The 18,823-nt window shown below is 40.6% G+C and overlaps 1 protein-coding gene across 2 annotated transcripts in view; it reads right to left on the minus strand.

Moving 5' to 3' along the window:
* Positions 1 to 1,207: 1,207 nt before the first annotated feature.
* LOC117828605 (kinesin-1 heavy chain-like) overlaps positions 1,208 to 18,823 on the minus strand; it is a 30,638-nt gene continuing 13,022 nt past the window's right edge. For both annotated transcript variants that reach the window (XM_034705783.1, XM_034705785.1), the window contains exons 10-26: positions 16,903 to 17,048; positions 15,801 to 15,949; positions 13,650 to 13,849; positions 12,816 to 12,884; positions 12,329 to 12,535; positions 12,087 to 12,230; positions 9,025 to 9,213; positions 8,677 to 8,794; positions 7,228 to 7,283; positions 7,031 to 7,140; positions 6,846 to 6,947; positions 6,699 to 6,759; positions 4,937 to 5,008; positions 4,264 to 4,368; positions 3,941 to 4,154; positions 2,599 to 2,713; positions 1,208 to 2,394 (exon numbers count right to left, since the gene is read on the minus strand). In XM_034705783.1, the coding sequence (XP_034561674.1) occupies positions 2,388 to 2,394; positions 2,599 to 2,713; positions 3,941 to 4,154; positions 4,264 to 4,368; positions 4,937 to 5,008; positions 6,699 to 6,759; positions 6,846 to 6,947; positions 7,031 to 7,140; positions 7,228 to 7,283; positions 8,677 to 8,794; positions 9,025 to 9,213; positions 12,087 to 12,230; positions 12,329 to 12,535; positions 12,816 to 12,884; positions 13,650 to 13,849; positions 15,801 to 15,949; positions 16,903 to 17,048 (2,064 nt within the window). In that variant the 3' untranslated portion in view covers positions 1,208 to 2,387. The remainder of the gene's footprint in view (positions 2,395 to 2,598; positions 2,714 to 3,940; positions 4,155 to 4,263; positions 4,369 to 4,936; positions 5,009 to 6,698; positions 6,760 to 6,845; positions 6,948 to 7,030; positions 7,141 to 7,227; positions 7,284 to 8,676; positions 8,795 to 9,024; positions 9,214 to 12,086; positions 12,231 to 12,328; positions 12,536 to 12,815; positions 12,885 to 13,649; positions 13,850 to 15,800; positions 15,950 to 16,902; positions 17,049 to 18,823) is intronic.

Below are 18,823 nucleotides of genomic sequence, written 5' to 3' on the forward strand. Positions count from 1 at the left end.
GAGATCCTTAACTTCATATTCATATCACTTAGTTTATCTATAAGTATCTTGAGTGGGCGGCTGGTATTTACTTGCTATCGATTTTTATTAATATTCTTTGTATATCTAAGTTGTTATGCAACAAAGAAGGACTTATTCCCAGTATAACTTTTACTTATGAACCTGACTCTAACAAAAATCCTTAAAGCTGCAGTGAGGAACTTTTGGTTTGTGACTTTGATGCCCCCTGTAGGCAAATATTTGCATCTTCTCTCTTTGCTGATTTGGTCCTGAACATGCCAACGTAATATTTTCTGACATAATCTCATCCAGATGTCTTTTAACATTAAGGTCTATCACTCACTTTGGGTAGCTGTCAGGGATTTTGGCCCCCATGAAAAGATATCACATTGGGCTCCATCACTTCACTAATGCAAACTTCTAAGATGTTAGAGGACTGCTGCCAGTCATGGGCACTTAGGATCATCAAACATGTCTACCCCACAGAGTGACTCTGGTTGAAAATGTGTAGAAAGGTTGTATCTTCAGCGGGATGTCAACGGTAAATGGACTTGTACTTATATAGGGTAGCACTTTTTATGGTCTTTCTGACCACTCAAAGCACTTTTACACTTCTTGTCACCCAGTCACACATCATTCACACACTGATGGAAGAGGCTGCTATAGTAAGGGACCAAAGGACCTGTCTGTGTAGGGGAAATATTAGACATCAAGTGATCATGTTAGCTAAAATATGTTGTGATAGGAGCAGGAGAAATGGGCAAGGATAAGGATGTGAGTGACTTTGACAAGGACCAAACTGTGATGTCAAGATGACTGGGTCAGAGAACTTCCAAAACTGCAGCTCTTGTGGGGTATTACTGGTTTGCAGACGTGAGTACCTACCAAAAGTGGTCCAGGAAAGGAAAACTGGTCCACCAGTGACAAGGTCTTACTGATTCTTGGTGGGGAGTGGAAGCTGGCCCATGTGGTCTGATCCAACAGAAGAGTTACTGGAGCTCAGATTGCTGACATAATGCTGGTTGTGATAGAAATATGTTTTTTTGTAGTTCTAAATTATTCCATTTTATTACTACCATTATTATGTTCATGTACAGCACTTTGTGTAGCAATATTGTTGTATGAAAAGTGCTTTACAAATAAAGTCTGATTGATTGATTGAGTTACTTCACACCAACAATTGTGGGCAAATAAACGAGTCACAGCCAACTTTCCAATTAAAATTTATTAACTCTAGAGTAAAAACCTAACTTGAGTTCCAAGCCAACAAAAATGTAGAGAGGAAACACAATGCAGTGTTTTCTTTCTGCACATGAATATTTTGATGACTCATCATCCTTAAGAAACTGATGATACTTCCAGTTATGAGACAGTTTTACAAAGCTTAAAAGAAGAATTTCAGAAGGTAGAATACTGAAAATCATCTACAACAGAACACCTGATCCATTCAGAAGCTGTAAGTTTAAGTGGATCTTAAGTGTTCAGCAGTAGAGCTTCTAAGAGAACAGAGACAGGCTTTCAAAGTAAAGGTATCAATCATCTCCCTCTTATTGCAGAGTCAGCTACATCCAGCTCACTTTGGATCCATTAAAACATAATAAACGTCTCAGCATTAAAGAAAACATAAATTAACTCTCACCTGTAGTCAGTACACATAAATAAGGAATAAAAATAACATTTGTGTCTACCTAATCCCTGTGATTTTCTTGCTCTGAGCCTCAGACAGAGTTCTGCTCTCTCATTATATAATCTTTGGGACACTGAGGAGTTCAGTTTTTATAATAGTTATAGATTTAGTACTGAAGAGCGAGTAAGGAAAGATATTAAGGCAAAGCATGCTCGCTCTTCATGTTTCTTTAAGTCAAATGTTTGACTAAATATTGTCTCTCTCAGCTCAGCATCATTTTGAACCACCTGGCTGTGGTCAAATACACTTTAAGATAGTTAAGACTGATTATCATTTTAACCATGTGTACATAACAATGATGCAGGGGTGTCATAAAGAGTATCACAAAGAGATCTCGTACTCACAGAACAGGGGCTGCAATGCATTTGGAAACTTCAAGGGTTACTGCTGACAAAGGCACGACTATAAGTCCATCTTCTTCATTCTCTAGAATAATATGATTCATGCCTCTTTCTCACTGCAGTGCTGGTAACAGATCTATGTGCCATTATTTTGTAAAGCAGCAGTGTGATTGGGTTTCTTGTAAAGCAGAGGCCTGAAAGACTGCTCAGTCCAGGGCAGACTTATATACAGTATGTACAGACTCTGATGGGTTATGGAGGAAGGATGCAGTGGTTCCAGGTAAAAGTTCAATATTATATACTGAAAACATGTTCAGGACGGGGCTTTGGCTTCTTGTTTGGATGACTGTTGTCTATCTTCAACAGCTGTAAGAAAAAAAAAGAAGAGAAAATGGATGAACAATCTCTCCTTGCATCCTCATGCCATCTTTTTGGATGTCTTACTAAAATATAAATATAAAATCTAATCAGATCTCTGCTTTAATGTGAATAATTAAGTATACTCATTAGGTTGCTATAAAGCAGACAGTTTGCAAAACAACACTCTAAAGATATGTCTTCCTCTCTTACCTCTCGTTGCCTCCTTCCTTGATACCAGGCGGCAGGTTGTTCTGGATGAAGTTGGATCTGTTGAAGCCGGGGATCAGAGGAGCTCCAGGCAGCTGGCCTGGTCTGATGGGCTTGGCTGAGTAACACAAAGAGAGATACCATGAGACAAATACAGAAGGTAGGTTGAGACATCGTGTTATGTAACAGTTCTCACATCTTGATTTTTTTTTTTTTTAAGTAAGCTGCCTGTGGGTTCAGCTTGAAGCTAAAGTCAGGGGCTGTTAGCTCAGTTTAGCAAAAGAACTGGAAAAGTGTCTTAAAAAAAGAGCTTGAAACATTTTGGGTGAGTATTTGATAATGAGTAGAAGCTAGGCTAGCTGTTTCCTTTATTTTCTTTTTCCTGAGCTACCCACCTCTTCACCCAGGTTCAGTTTTATAGCACAAACATGAGAGAGGCATCCATGTCCATATGCGTAATTATATAACTTTAACCACTATTTCTTTAAGAATCTGAGAGAAAACCAAGCAGCAACCTCCGGCTGTGAGAAATGAAGCCAATGAGGAAGTGTTAAACTGCAGTTCCTTAAGTGTCCACTTGAGGCTGGCTCTGGCAGTACCAGAAACCACATACACACTCATTGAATAAAGCTGATCTTTACAGCAGAAATAAACATGTTTACAGCCTGGTACATTGTAGCTGTTGGCGAGGAGGCTCAAAGCCCGCCAACCTAACACAAGCTTGACAGAAGTTAGGTTGAGTTCAGTATTTCCATTTCTGCCAACGATAAGCTTCAAAACAGCGCTTCAGAAACAGATGGGTTACATCACGGAAACTACGTCCATTTATTATACAGTCTATGGAGAAAACTAATGTGCAGAGTGGGCTCACCATTACAGGTTTCAATCTTTACTCATTCATATCAAGACTGATGTTATTTATGCTGCGTGGTAATAAAGAGTAATAATGAAGTTAGATATTAAAGCCCCCCCTCTTTCTTCCTTTTGCTGTAGAATTTTGAGTTTTGCTCTCAGCTTCTTTTTAATCCAAATTCAATATGAGTTTTCTCAATAGCACCTCTCACATTGGAAATATGCAGGTGCTATATATAGTGGCAGTTTCTGAGATAGAAAGAGAAAACATGGCAAATGTTCATTATAATGCCTTTTTTTTTTCTGCTAGAGTGAGTGGTAAAGCTTTCCACCTACTCAGATCTTGCTTTGCTGAGCTTCCCAAATTTCCATAATTGTAATGATGTGGATTGTTCGAATTGTTAAGCATCGTTGCTCATAGGTATCTCACTTTATTCCAACCCTATTTAGAATCCAATGCACAATATAAACTCATAAACGTGTGTCCACTCACCTATTTGTGCCGAGAGTCTCCTGCCCATGTTTTTGGGCTTGACGGTGTCCTTAATGCGCTCCATCTCCTGCTGGTAGCGTTTTTGGTCACGGGCTGCATTCTCTTTGGCCTCCCTCAGAGCTGCTTCGAGGGCTTTGACCCGCTCAGCGGTGGCCCGCAGACGCTTTTCCATTTTAGGAATCTCACTGCGAAGGCTGGAGTTGTCGTGTAGCAGCTACAGAGGGGTCAACACATCATGTAGAGAATGAGAGGTGAGGAAGAAGACAGAGTGAGTGAGTGTTTGAAAAGGATCTGGTGAGAGTAATGTGTTTTGTTTATTTTACCTGCTTGTGAACTTGTGTGAGCTGCTCCAGGTTGTTCTCCAAGAAGCTGATCTTCTGTTTCTGGGCAGAGCTTCCTCCTGTGTCATCTGAGTCTGTTTTAGCATTCTGTTCAAACACAACACATTTATTTAACCCATGTTTAACCTTTACATCCTGTCATTCACACACCACCCTACATCTGATGTCTTTCATTCATTTATACCCAAAACTCCTCATCAAAAGTATCCCTTTTGTTGTCACATCATATGCTAAATGACAGATTTTTTGCACAACACCACTTCGTGTGTTTTCCAGGAAAGAAAGCATGCTTTTTGTCTTTGTGTATCTTATCAAGCCCCCGCCTGAGGGCTGCAGAAGAGCGGCACGCTGATTGTCTGGATCCCTAATTTCCAGCTGCTACCTTTGAAGAATCAGATGGCCTACTTATTGCAGAGACTTTCTGTTGTGTTCCCAAGGTTCATTAAAATTTCATCATGGTGCAAATTAAATGCATTGCAGTCGTTGCAGGAGAGTAATATGGATCTGTTTTTCATTTCAGGTAAATTGTGTGACCCACGCAACAAGATCTCATGTGATGTTACTCTGCAGAATATTACACTCTAAACCAGATCACAGGAAGGAGATTACAGTGATGATGTATCAGGAGCAGCTTGAACAATGCCAGGACTGTTACCTTTTTCACTCTAGAGGACAGGTCTTGGACAAAGAGCCTCCTCAGGTTGTGGAGTGTCAGCAGCTCTCGGGCCTGTGTGAAGATAAGAACTCTTACTCAAGAGAGAAAATGGACAGAATGGGAATAAAACTCTACCTTCATCATCAAATGCCATGAACAGAACTTCATATACCTTGGCCTTAAATATTCCCTACTTAATACATACATTTTCTCAGACAGAGACCATAATGTCATGAGTTGCATTGATGAGTTTCATTTCCTCCTTGTTTGTTATCTTGGTTGTTATTTCCTGCGTTATTTTGAAGTCTTTAAGCTTCTGTGCTAGGTGTTGTGTTCTTGTATTCTTTCTGTGAGTATTTTCATCCATGTTTCTTAAGTCTCTATTGTTTCCTGTTTTATTTTGTGGTATTTTACCCCAGTGTGACAAGTCCAGTTTTACTTCCTGAGTTTTCCCTCCTTTATGATTGTGTGCCCCACCCTGATTAGTTTCTCCTGTATCTTGAGTCACACCTGTGTTTGATTACCTGTGTTTACTCTGGCTGTTTGCAAATCCGACGGCTACATACCACCTATAAGTGCCTGAACTGCATTTGAAGTTAATATGTAGTGTAACTGTTCTGAGTTATCTGCTTTGCAGTATGCTGGGTCAGGCATCACTGGATTTTTGGTTTCGGACAGTGGAAGTAAACAACAGATAAGCTGATAGCGAAACTGCTTCTGTAGCATCCACTTATGATTTAAAAAGTTAACAAGTTAATATGGAATTTAATAATTTTCACAGACATGAACAGTTGCCTGTGAGAAGGGTATCACCTCTGTAATTACTGGAAGTTACAAGATTCAACTGCGTTTCTTTCGCATTACTTCATTTTAAATTTAACGGACTGTTAAACGTCTGATACAACTCCAGCACCATAGTAATGCAGCATCGAGTGCCACTAGTCATCTACAGAAAAAAGAAGGAGAATGTTAGCGCTGTGCATTGTGGGAACCAGTACGCAAGGGAGACTGGTCCACTGCATGCTGAGAAATGTTCCTGAATCAGTACGACATCCGGTAGTTTTGCCATACTGGAGATTTTGTTCTTGTTCACATACTACATACTGAATTTTGGCCAAATCCGTACGTACTGCTAGTATAGTAGACGGTTTCGAAAACAGCTTCTGTGTTTCATCCCTTCTGTGACCATTTGTTGAGACTTTTTTCTTTTCCCAGTGTTCCTAGTGTGGATTTTGTGATTCTTGAGCTATGGACTTGTGTGCTATTTTCCTCAGTTGGACCTTGTGGATTTTTATATTGGATTCTGTTGGACATTTTCAGTAAGCCTCTTGATTTTGTTAAATAGATATCTTCAGTTGTGTGCATGCAGGTCCTCCTCTTTGTTTTTCATCAAATGTGACACATAGTTTAGAAAATGAACAAAATAGGTGATTCGATTTTGCTTGCTGTAGCTGCTCAAGTTTTGTTTTTAACTGCCATCTACAAAAACAGTAATGTGCAATTCAGTGCACTTAACGCATCTTAATGGGCTTGGATGTGAACTTTATTGTGCTCCATGATGTTCCCAGCATTAACAAACTTGATTTTCAAAGGTCAGTGGGAAATACTTTTGGATTAAAATGTAGCAGGTATGTTTTTTCAAACTTCACTTGGTCAATATAATAATTAACTGAACACTATTTAGCTCCACTGTTTTACAAATATATAAGAACTTTTCTTTTTTGTAACTTGGGTGAATTCGATAAAACATGCAATAACTGACCACCGTCTCCTCCAGTCCCTTCAGGTCCTGGCTGGCCTGCTCCCGCCTGTCTTGCTGCACCCTGCACAGTGAAAAGTGGATGTGTTTAAATGCATTGACTACACTGAAAAACAGGCTGTAGCAGACTTTATCATGTAGAGGCATTACGTGAGCTCCTGCAGCTGGCGGCTCTTCTCCTGGTCTGCAGCCTTCAGCTTCTCGTGCTCCACCCTCAGCCTCTCCTGCTCCAGCACGATCTTCTGGTTCAGACTAAACAAACGTCAGAAACATAATCAGTACATAACTAATGGTCGCATTAAGAGTGTGAGAAGTGTTGGCTGGTGTGGTCTTACTCCTGCAGCTCTGTGATGAGTTTCTCCTTGTTGTCCAGCTCATCTCTCAGGCTGCTGATCTGTCTCTGATGGGCCTCTCTGTGAGACAGGATCTGCTTCTCCACCGCATCCTGCAGACACACAGTCATACAGCTAAATAAGGAAAGGGTGAGTAGTTAAAGGATGCACTTGTAAGGGACAGCTTCATGGTAATGTACCTTGACTTCATTGGCAGACTGGATCTCAGTCTCCTTCTCCATGGTGTTGACTCTCTCTGAAAAGAGAGACAACAAAATGACAAAAGTAGATTTCTTTGGGCCTTTTATTTTTCAGTTGTGTTCTTCAGGTGGCTCAGTCAGGTTGAGTTCAGTTACAGATGTTAGGGTTTGTTAAGTATCAATCTGGTTTTCAGCTTGGTTTCCTGAGTCCTGAAGAATATTGTTGAACATTAGAGTGTCACAGTTTTAAACTCTTAATAAATGATTGCCTTTGGTTGCACATTTTTAAGATTCTTTTGAGATGTATTCAGACATCAACATTGATAAAGTGCTGTCTTGAGAATGGGCAGTGAATGCTGAAAAAATTGACTTGTGTTTTCGTTTCTGAAGCTGTACCACATGAAGCAGCAATATAATTGTGGCGACCTCCCTGCGAGGGGCCTTGTCCACCCTAAGGAGATTCTGAAACTCTAAACTTTTTTCTATTTTCATTCATCACAGATGCAGACATCAACAGCAGCACCTGCATAAAGTCCTCTTCCCCTTAACTTTCCTGTTTGAATTTTCTTCTCAATCAACGATAAAAGCCATAAAGTGTTGTGGTTTGATTTACTTGGTGTCTGTTTTCTTCAATTTGATATACGTCTCTTTTAACATCCTTCATTAGTTAGTGCACCGTTTTCCTCTTCCTGTCTTCATTTATCTGCTGTTGACTGTAATCTTAAGCATTTTTCTCTCCAAAACAGAAGCTAACGTTTCTGCCAGACTGTCAACAGGAAGAGGTGAAATCTTAAACTTTATTATGTACTTTACAAAATGTAATGTGTGTGACTCCTTTCAGAAGGTTCATTTAATATGAAGTATGTGATCTGGTTGTCCCTGGCTTTGCTCTTGCTATTATTACTATTCAGAATCAAAGACTAAACACAGAGGGTGAGTAGTAGGAAAGCTGGGTAAAAAACTTTTTTTAATGCTACAGTTATCTAAGTGTATTTCTGCTTATAATCTAGTGGAGGGATCAGACTCAATACTTGGGAAGAAAAAAATGGACCATAAGCATCTCAGCTTCTATGTATCACTTACAGTTGGGTTTATTATGTCCTCCCTTATTCTTTTTAACCAAACAGAATAAAAAAGACATCAACTCTTGACCACGTATCTGAATACAACACATATTTATCTATTTTTATTTTCAATCAATGTGTTATTGTCAAGTCTGATGCTGGTTAAAGGAGAACATTACAGCCACTCTTGAACTTCTGTCTCTTCTGAAGAGCTCCACGATGTACTCTCCTTTCTTTCTGGTGACTGAAATGATGCAGTCATGAGGCCTTAAGTGTCTCCACTTCCACTCTGATAAAAACTCTGTGGTTTATGAATAAACTGGAGCCCCTAGCTTGCTCCCCAGGGACCATTAAAGGGTTAATGCTGCAGAGGAAGTGTGCTCACCTTGAGCTTTGATCCTCACTATTTCTTCACCGAGAGAGTCCACGTTCTCCTCCAGCTGTCTTTTCTTCTGCTCCACATTCTGGAGGGAGTCTGTCAGGGACTTGATCTTCGCTTCATACTGTAACAACAACAGGAGGATTAATTAAAAACTCTGAGATTCAGACCTACAGAAACTCTGACAGCTCTTTTTAAAGCTCAGATCAAACAGCGTCAGACATGCATAACAACCTGCCAGCTTATTAAGCTGCTGTTTGATTGATAACTGCATGTTAATTAACCGCCACATACGTCTCCATGGTGACAGTATCAGTGAGGACAGCGGCAGAGGCGGTGCTAAGCAGCAGTTACCTGGGAGATGCGGAGCTGGCAGGCTGTCAGCTCCATCTCCGTCTGCTCCATCTTCTGGCTGCTCTCGGCCTGGGTGCTCTCCAGCAGTTTGCTGCGCTTCACCATCGTCTTCACCTCCGACTTCATTTTGCTGATGTAGAGACGAGCCACGGTGAACTCTTCATCGATGAGACCACTGCTCTCTTGTTGCTGAGAAGACGGAAAGACACAGTCATTAGGTGGAAGAAAACTGCTCAGAGTTTTTGACATTCTGTTGCAACAAAAGACAGTGACGATTTCTGTAATTTCAACTCAATATACAGAAAGTTCTACAGAAACCAAATTACAACATGCCTTCCAAAGGATGAGACATCAGGAGTGGCACATTTTAGCTGCATACATTAAGAGCTATGAGCAAGGCAACTTTGCATCTGAAACCTCAGGGCAAGGTTACTGGTCTTGGCCTCATGGTGTTCAAGTTCCAGCTGACTCTCACCCCAGGCCCACTGCCACATGTCATTCCCCACCCGTCTTATCTGTTTCTGACACTATCGATTGTCCTCTCTCTCTCCATAACTGCATCAGCAGAGCCCCAAAAATGTAAAACAATGGCCTTCTAGAGTTTCAAAAGACCAAGATGAGATAATTGAGATAACACACTGGCTATGGCTGCAACCAGCAGTAAATCCATTTATAAGTTGCTTTTAAAATACATTTCTATATTTATTGATTCTTGCCTTCTCTATCTGTGCTCCAAAACTTCCCCCCACCAATCGATCTTCCTCCTCTGTTGAGATTTTTAAAAGTTGTCTTAAAACACACTTTTATTCATTAGCCTTTAAAGGCCCTTAACTGAACCAGCTGATGATGATGGTGGTGATGATGATGATGATGATGATGATGATGATGATGATGATGATGATGATGATGATGATGATGATAATAATGATGATGATAATAATAATAGTTGTTGCTGTTGTTATTATCATCATTCAGAAATAGCTGAAGTAGTAAGAATGCAATGATCATGGTCATTGGTGGTGTCATTGTGTTACTGTGAATTTAATTCTATTGCTCTTTCACTACTCTGATTTCTCTCTTTCTCTCCCTCTCTCTTCCTCGATGTGCATTTGTTTCTTTCATTTGCTCTTTGTTAACTCTGTGTGTTTGCTGTAAAGCACTTTGGATCCACTGTGTTTTTTGTAAAGTGCTATATAAATAAAGTTGATTCGATTTGCTTGGTCCAAGAAATGTAAAAGAAAATTAACATTAAAAAACAAATAGTTTCTTCTTCTGTTTTTGCTAACAGGTGAAAAACGTCTAAACTTTTAAATGCCAATGGTATATAAAGATGTTGTTAGTAAAGATTAGTAAAGATGCAGAAAACGCTAACACTGAAACTGGGACCATGAATCTTTGAGAAATGATGATTAATCACTTTTAAAAAATGTTGTCCACTTATTTGATTTGCACACTGACTCTAGTATCATCTATCTACACAGTTTGTTTGACACGTGATATCTCAGAAGCGCAGTGTACAAAATAGAGATCCAAAATACAAGAGACACTGAAGGTCTACAGTTCTGAAGCGTGGGATGAAGCTCTGGCACAGGATAGGTTAAATATCCACTTCAGTGCTGTTAGGCAGTCGACATAAACAAAGTAGCTGTATTTTATGTTTCCACACGAGACGCTTGACCTTTCCTTTTCGGAGAAAAGTACAGTTTTAAAATAGATCAAGCAGGATTTGAACTCTGAAGCTCAGAATACTCCAAAAACGAAAAGCAGAGAGGAATGAAACTGTTGTCAACCTGTTGTTGAACACAGAGAGGCACAGGAGTGTCTGTGTGCTGAAGATGGTGTGACTAAGACTCCTTAAGTCTCTAAAGGTAATACGGGAGGTCAAGCCTTCAGTTATCAGGCGCCTCTCCTTTAGATTCATCTACCAGTCAGGGTTCAGGAGGCAGACACCCTCTCTACTTTTAAGAGTAGGCTTCAAACTTGCCTTTTTGATAAAGATTATACTTGGCTTGGTTGAGCTTTTAGTTATGCTGCTGTAAGCTTAGACTGCCGGGGGAACTGACACAATGGGGTACTATCTCTCGTCTCTCTCTGCCTGTCACTTACTTTAACTCTTCCTGTCCAATTAAAGTTAATAACCATAGACCTTTCTGGAGTCCCTGAGCTCCCCTGTCTCGTATCTTCCTCTGGATCTCTGCCGTAGACGTTCTGCTGCTGTGGCTACAACTACTTCTATCCGTTTTACCATCATCTCTCTCTCTCTTATTCTGCTCTATCCCTCTTTCCAACCCCAACTTGGTTGAGGCAGATATCTGTCTAATATGAGTCTGGTCCTGCTTGAGGTTTCTGCCTGCTAAAGGAAGTTTGTCCTTGCCACTGTAACTAAATGCTAAATGCTGCAAAGTGCTCTCCTCATGGTGGATTAAGGTGAGATCAGACTGAGTCCTGTCTGTAAGATGGGACTGGATCTTATCCCGTCTTGATGTTGGGTCTTAACATAGAGTACCGTCTAGACCAGCTCTGTTTGTAAAAGCGTCTTGAGATGACATTTGTTGTGATTTGGTGCTATATAAATAAAGATTGATTGATTGATACTTGCTGGTTTGACAAAACAAGAAATCGGAAAACGTTAGATGTGCAAACCATCACATTCTGTTCACCATGTGAGAGCAAACTAAGGATTTTGAGGGTTTTAGACCATTACTGAACAGAATAGGACACTCATTTACTTGTTATTTCAAACTGTTGTGATCTTAATGAATGTACTAAATGCACAAAAGGAAAACTCACAATGGAAGTAATTGTATGCTGCTGCCCACATAACTCCAAGCCTAATATGAGTAAAGTACAGCCTTGAAACACGGCGATGATGAATGGTTTGCAAATGAGCAGAACAAAGGGCATGACTTGTTCCATTTACAGGACACAGTGAAACAAAGGAGATAGATTGGAGGCATGTGTTCTGGAGAACACGTGTAATGCAAGCAGCAGAAATTAAATAAGTGTGTAATTTTAATTTCTACTGGCCATTGTGTCTCTGTCAGATCGTCTCTGTCATTAACCTTTATGTCGTTGTTTCCCACAGCGATGCCAATCTCAGCCAGGTCTTTTAGTAGGAATGACATCATCTCAGTGACCCTCTTCTTCTGGTGGATTGTCATCTCCTTCAGCTTCTGGAGCTCAGTGTCAATAGAGGCCAAAGAGCTCTGGAGGAGGATGAGAGTAAAACACTGTGGTCAAAGTTTAAGATAATTAGAAATCAGTGTCATATTTTTTCAGTGTATTCACAGCGATTATCACATACAGATTTCTGGTTCAGCTCCTCACTCAGGGCCTCAAACTCTCTCGCTTTGTCCTCCACTTCCTGACTCTTCTGGTCATAGTTGACAGCCAGCTCCTCCAGAGCCAGCAGCACCTCCTTCACCTCCTCCTTGGAGGCTTCATTCTCCGCCAGCAGCCGGTTAAGTTCGGTCTGCAGCGTGTCGTGATCTCGGCGGGAGGACGATAAGAGCTGTGGGTGAGGACAGTGATAAAAAGGGAGTGAGGTCAGAACTTCTTACCAGGATCTGCATACTAAATTTCTGTTCAGCTAATGCGTTCAATCTGTGAGGCAGCACTGCTGCCTGCTGAGGGTGAGTTACAGTCTGACCTCTCCTGCAGGGAGACTAATGGTCTGCTATCAGCTGTCAGGCTGGGTTTGTGCTAACAGGAACGGCTGGGGGGAAAAGACAGCATGGGGAGTTGAGCAGTGAGGGGAGGAGAGGGGACAGAGAGGGGGGAAGTTGGGTCACCTCCTCCTGGTCCAACATCTGTTCCTTCAGTTCCTCCACCAACTGAGACTGCTGGTTTATCTCTTCATCCTGCAGGAAGGAGAGGAAAAGAGAAATATAACTCATCACCTATTAATTTCACAACAGCCTCAAGTGATACTAAACAGAAGCCAATCACGCCACCTGCTGACCAGGAGAGATATTACACGTGAGCATCACATACTGAACAGAGACCAGATTAATATTCAAAATGTATCATTGTAACCCAATGTGTTTGTTATGTGACTGTAATAGTTATTAAAGGTGGATGTTATTTTTTAGGAGGGGCTGGTTTCTTGGAAAAGCCTCTAGGACAAGCTCATTCTTGAAGAAGCTTCTTCAGTTCTAATCAGACTGGTGGACAGAGCTAGAAGATATAAGCCACTAAGAGTTGTCTGTATGCTAACAGTTGTCCCATGGGGTTGTTAGCTGAGTCACAGACCTAGTTCCTGAGAGTTGCTCAGGTCTTTGGTTGTCTGTAGGTCTTTGTGGTCACATGACCCCTAGTGTGAGTGTGGCCTTTGAAAGAGAATTCAAAACATTATCATATGTTGCAGATAAGTGGTGTCTTAGGCTACCACATCTGTTGAGAGAAGGTTGTTCAAGCTTAACATAGATGGCTTCCTTGACACCTCTTCCAAACCAACAGTCTTCTCTGCCCAAAATCTGAACTCTTCTATCCTCAAAGGAGATCTCAAGTACAAGGAACTCTCCTTTGAGGATAGTTTGAGGGCCTAAAACAGGTGCTTGCTGGTAACCACAGTTCCTCCTGCAGCTGAAAAAACCAAAGTGTGTCCAAAAGATATGTTTCCTCACCTTGTCATCCATCTCCTTGTAGAGTTTGGCCATTTCGCCTTCATATTTTCCTTTCTCTGCGTCTGTGAGTTTGACTCCAGGCAGGGAACTGAGCATGGGCTGGGGTGCTGTCTTATCGTTGTTGAGAGCCGTGTCCAGGGCCTGGACCTCTGCTGTGGCCTTCTTTTTGTCAAACTGTTCCTCCGCTGGGACATTCTCTCCTGTAGGGGGCAGCAAATTGGACATCATTCTTGTTCTCTGCTAGTGTCTGTGACTACCCATGCCCTCCTCCTGTTTTACTCACTCAATTTAAGTTTCGTTTTAGCTAAGGTATTCTTAAACTTGGGTCCTATGTTTCTTCAGTTTTTTTTATATCCCAGGGTATGAGTACTTTGCTGCAAAGTGTGTCAGTAAAAAGTGCTTTTTTGGCCCTGAACAGTCTCAGGTCATTGTTCTAAGAGTCTACCAAAATGCCAGGAACTATTAGGGAAGTTCCCAAAGAACTTTTTAAATTTGTATTTGCAGGTTGTGCAATAAAAATGGTACATACTCCTATAAAATGTATCATTGAAATGATTTAAAGACAACATCATAAATACTAAAATATACATAAAAAAATCACAATCCATCATGAGAGAAACCTCCACTAATAGACCGACAAAAAAAGAAAGATTAAGCCTACATTCATATTTTGGGCTGTTAAAGAACAGCGTCAACTTTGAACAGCCACAGACCCATTCAGCAGAAAGTCACCAGTTAACAGGGTCACCTGATTAACCAAAACACCCAAACAGTTTTGGAAAGCCCTGCATGCTCCCTGCTGACTGCATTGTGGGCTTTCATCAATGAAAATATTAATACCTAATTTAACCGACTAGTAAATCTGGTAAGGGTGACAAAGTTGAATTGTTTAGTGGACTAAACGCACACATCCCGAGAAACTATTCCTTTAGGTGTAAGCCTTTCTGTTAAGGAAACATCATCTTTGACTGGAAACATCTGTTAAAAACACTGCCACCAGACTCTTTAACATGAAAAGTGAGTTTGCGTCGCAGGACACAGGAGTCGCTGGTCCACAAGTACTTCACTGACTTTGTGTCAGTCAGTTTGTGTAGTTGTGCTGGATCGGAGCAGCACAACCTTTAAAACACAGAAGTCTCACAACAATACAAACAAACTATTGAAGGTGTCTGTATTCTTTCTTTTTCAAAAGAAAGTATCTAACATTGACCACAAAGGCTGTTTCTTTAAACGTATTTCTCTCTGGCATTTTTTGCCTTCATCAGTGAGGAGAGACAGAACATGTGGGGAGTAGACAGTGAGCATAATATGTAGCAAAGGGCTGTGACTGGGAGTCGAACCAGGCTGCAGCCCCAGCACATGGGGAGGCCAAGGGCTATCTTTGCACGGATCATGTGCAAAATGTTGCCTGAAAGTTTGAATTTCAATCTGAACCCGAACAAGACAGAAAACGAGAACTTCCACTGGCACTTTCTCAATGCTGTTTTGATCAGGCACAATTACCTCTATAGATTATTAAGCACTGATTATATAGAATAGTGCCCAGAGTGAAAAATGACATCAATCTCTTTATAGGATGAATCTTTAGATAACTGTTAGCATGATTATGCACTTTTAAAAGCTGTAACTACACCAGTAATCATCATTGCATTGCTAACATGTAAACAAAGGACTCTTTCTTGAAGTACTTATTTTTTTAATAGGACCAGTGTGTGATTCATCTCTAACAAACCAAGACATGGATACTTTAAAGCATGACTCAGTGATATAATTTCTCAAAGGGTTTCTTTTCTAAGCTTTTTTTTTTAACTCATTCACATCAAATTCATGATTCACATTAGCTTATAAGTTAGCTTGTGTATTTCTACACAGTTGTCCTTTTGTAAATCTATATTCTAGGACATGTTTTGCTTTGTTGGCTGGAAAGTTCTCATCCATTCTTAAATTGACTAAAGAAGGTGGGTAGGGGCCGAAACTTCAGTGAGTGTGTGGCTGAAAGAAGACTTTTTTGTGCATTAAACATGTATTCTATTTATCATACATTGGAGTTTGGTCCCTTCAAGCTATCTTCTGTGACTAAGTTACACTGAAGCAAATGTGGCACAAAAAAAAAAAAAAAAGTGAGATGTTATGCAGCAGTGCAGTCCTCACCACTCCTCCAGCGGTTGAGCTCATTCTCCAGCCATGTGACGGTGGTTTTCAGCGTCTTGTTCTTCTCCTTCTCTTTCTCATACTTTTTCTTCCACTGCTCTGCAGTCAGCTCCACATTCAGAGTCACAGAGTTCTTGATTGTCTTCGCTCTATAGAGACAACAAGGTGAGACGGTGGAGACTATCTGTTGTTGTTTTTTCCAATATTTTTTGTATTAATTTATGGCCATTTTACATTCTACAGACAAAGTCCCCCTAAAAGAAAAGTAAAATCATTTAAAAATACAGACTCAGTAAGAGGAAATAAAAGTGAAGCATATATAGAATAAAAAATATATGGTAATAATCCTGACAGCCAAAACAAGTTAGAGAAGATACAACTTTATAAAAAGAATAAATAACAAAATAAGTAGATCAAAGAGCTCTCCTTTTCATAACAGTTCATTAGACATATTTATGTCCCTTTGTCCTATAAGGCCAGAGTACACAGGGCATTGCTGAGCGTTTGGTCAGAGGTCCATAGAAGATAAGTTAGGGTACATTTTACTGAAGTAGAGAGGAGTGAGGTTCATCCTGTGCATAAATGTGTAATTTTGACGCTCTGTAACACAGTGTGGATCTATCTGTTTTAAATATAAAGAATCCAGCCACATATTGAGAAGAAGGAGAGCTGAATGAGGAAAGTTTCATGTTAAATTGACTGCTACAGGCAGATAAGAATCCATCACCATGGAACACTTACTGCAGTGGAATCACTGGGACTATTTTTTAAAACCATTTAAATCAATCTACTAATTAACGTGTTTGTATCTTAAGTTAGTAGCCGGGTAATAAGTGGGTATAATGTATGGTTAGCAGGTAGTTATGGGAATTAGAATCCTGACAGGGTGAGACAAGACCACTACAGAAACCACCTGCTAACCATACATTACCCCTTGATTATCACAAACAGTGTTTCCACTTTCAATAACTGGGCTGTTAGCATCACAACTATCCTCGACCTCTAGAAACCTCACATTAAAATGATTCAACTGGTTTGCATGTTCAGGTTTTATTTGCATACATAACTCCTCATGTTTGTGTGTGACTGTTTGTGAGTGTACCTCTGCCCAAACATCAGAGTGGACCTGGTCTCAGCGTCATTGTAGGCGGAAGGTGAGCAGCAGATGACCATGGTGGTCCGACAGTTCCCTCCCAGAGAGTCCTGCAGGATCCTGGTCATCTTACTGTCTCTGTAGGGGACGTAGCTCTGACAAAGGAGACAAATACTGAAAGCAGTTATTATTCAATGTTTATGGATGCAGTTTAAGAAATTAAGAGTTTGACTATTGATGAAGTTTTATAGTTTGTGTATGAGCAGATCACATTAACAAAGCTTTTGAAAGATTTGCCAAATAATTTGGGTCAACTTCACATTTTGCTTCTGCAGAGGAATCATAATGATGAACTTTGCATCATGTTCTCCTTCATTAACGTCTTAACCCTCCTGTTATGTTCAGGGTCAGATTGACCCTTTTCAAAGTTCAAAAATAAAATAAAAAATGTTAAAAGTGTTTTTTCAGTGTGAAACTTTTTCTACTTGCCTTAATTAGCTTAATCAACATATAAAATATAAATGGTTCCTTTTACATATTTGTAACCCCCCCTGCATCTTTATATTACATAGATACTGTTCGTGGGTCAATTTGACCCAGCGGTCAAAGTGGAGGCTAAAAAGAGTCAGAAGTGTCAAATACTAATTGTTTCTTTGCAACTGTGTTACATATTTCACCCTAATCACGTACACACACACACACACACACACACACACACACACACACACACACACACACACACACACACACACACACACACACACACACACACACACACACACACACAAACACACACACCGAGCCGATGCTTTATAGTGAATCAGAAGAGCCGACTTGCATTGAGAGACAGCCGATTCCCAGTTTTTTCCTTTCGCTGCTTAGCTCTCAGTGTTCACCTCCAGCTCTGCTCACAGCAGAACATGTGAGGATATTGGATACAGGTGATGGAGGGGAGGCTGTGTATCGTGGCTACATCTGTTCCTTCCGAGAGAGTCTTTTTTTAAGACCGGGCAAATACTCACTGAGAGGAGAAATCGGATCAGCCCATCCAAGCTGAGGCACCTGATACTTCTCAATGCCAACCTGCACTGAGGACATTAATGATGTTTGCGCCAGTTTGGTTCTGGTTCTGTTTGCTTGGGTTTGGTTCTGGTTTCTGTTTACTTGAGTTTGGTTCTGGTTCTGTTTGCCTGAGTTTGGTTCTGGTTCTGTTGCTTGAGTTGGTTCTGGTTCTGTTTGCTTGAGTTGGTTCTGGTTCTGTTGCTTGAGTTTGGTTCTGGTTCTGTTGCTTGAGTTGGTTCTGGTTCTGTTTGCTTAAGTTTGGTTCTGGTTCTGTTTGCTTGAGTTTGGTTCTAGTTCTGTTTGCCTGAGTTTGGTTCTGGTTCTGTTGCTTGAGTTGGTTCTGGTTCTGTTTGCTTGAGTTGGTTCTGGTTCTGTTGCTTGAGTTGGTTCTGGTTCTGTTGCTTGAGTTGGTTCTGGTTCTGTTTGCTTAAGTTTGGTTCTGGTTCTGTTTGCTTGAGTTTGGTTCTAGTTCTGTTTGCTTGAGTTTGGTTCTGGTTCTGTTGCTTGAGTTTGGTTCTGGTTCTGTTGCTTGAGTTTGGTTCTGGTTCTGTTTGCTTGAGTTTGGTTCTGGTTCTGTTGCTTGAGTTGGTTCTGGTTCTGTTGCTTGAGTTGGTTCTGGTTCTGTTTGCTTAAGTTTGGTTCTGGTTCTGTTTGCTTGAGTTTGGTTCTAGTTCTGTTTGCTTGAGTTTGGTTCTGGTTCTGTTGCTTGAGTTTGGTTCTGGTTCTGTTGCTTGAGTTTGGTTCTGGTTCTGTTTGCTTGAGTTTGGTTCTGGTTCTGTTGCTTGAGTTGGTTCTGGTTCTGTTGCTTGAATTGGTTCTGGTTCTGTTTGCTTAAGTTTGGTTCTGGTTCTGTTTGCTTGAGTTTGGT

This window comes from Notolabrus celidotus, chromosome 17 (assembly GCF_009762535.1).
Source record: "Notolabrus celidotus isolate fNotCel1 chromosome 17, fNotCel1.pri, whole genome shotgun sequence".
In the NCBI taxonomy this organism is placed as follows: Eukaryota; Metazoa; Chordata; class Actinopteri; order Labriformes; family Labridae; genus Notolabrus; species Notolabrus celidotus.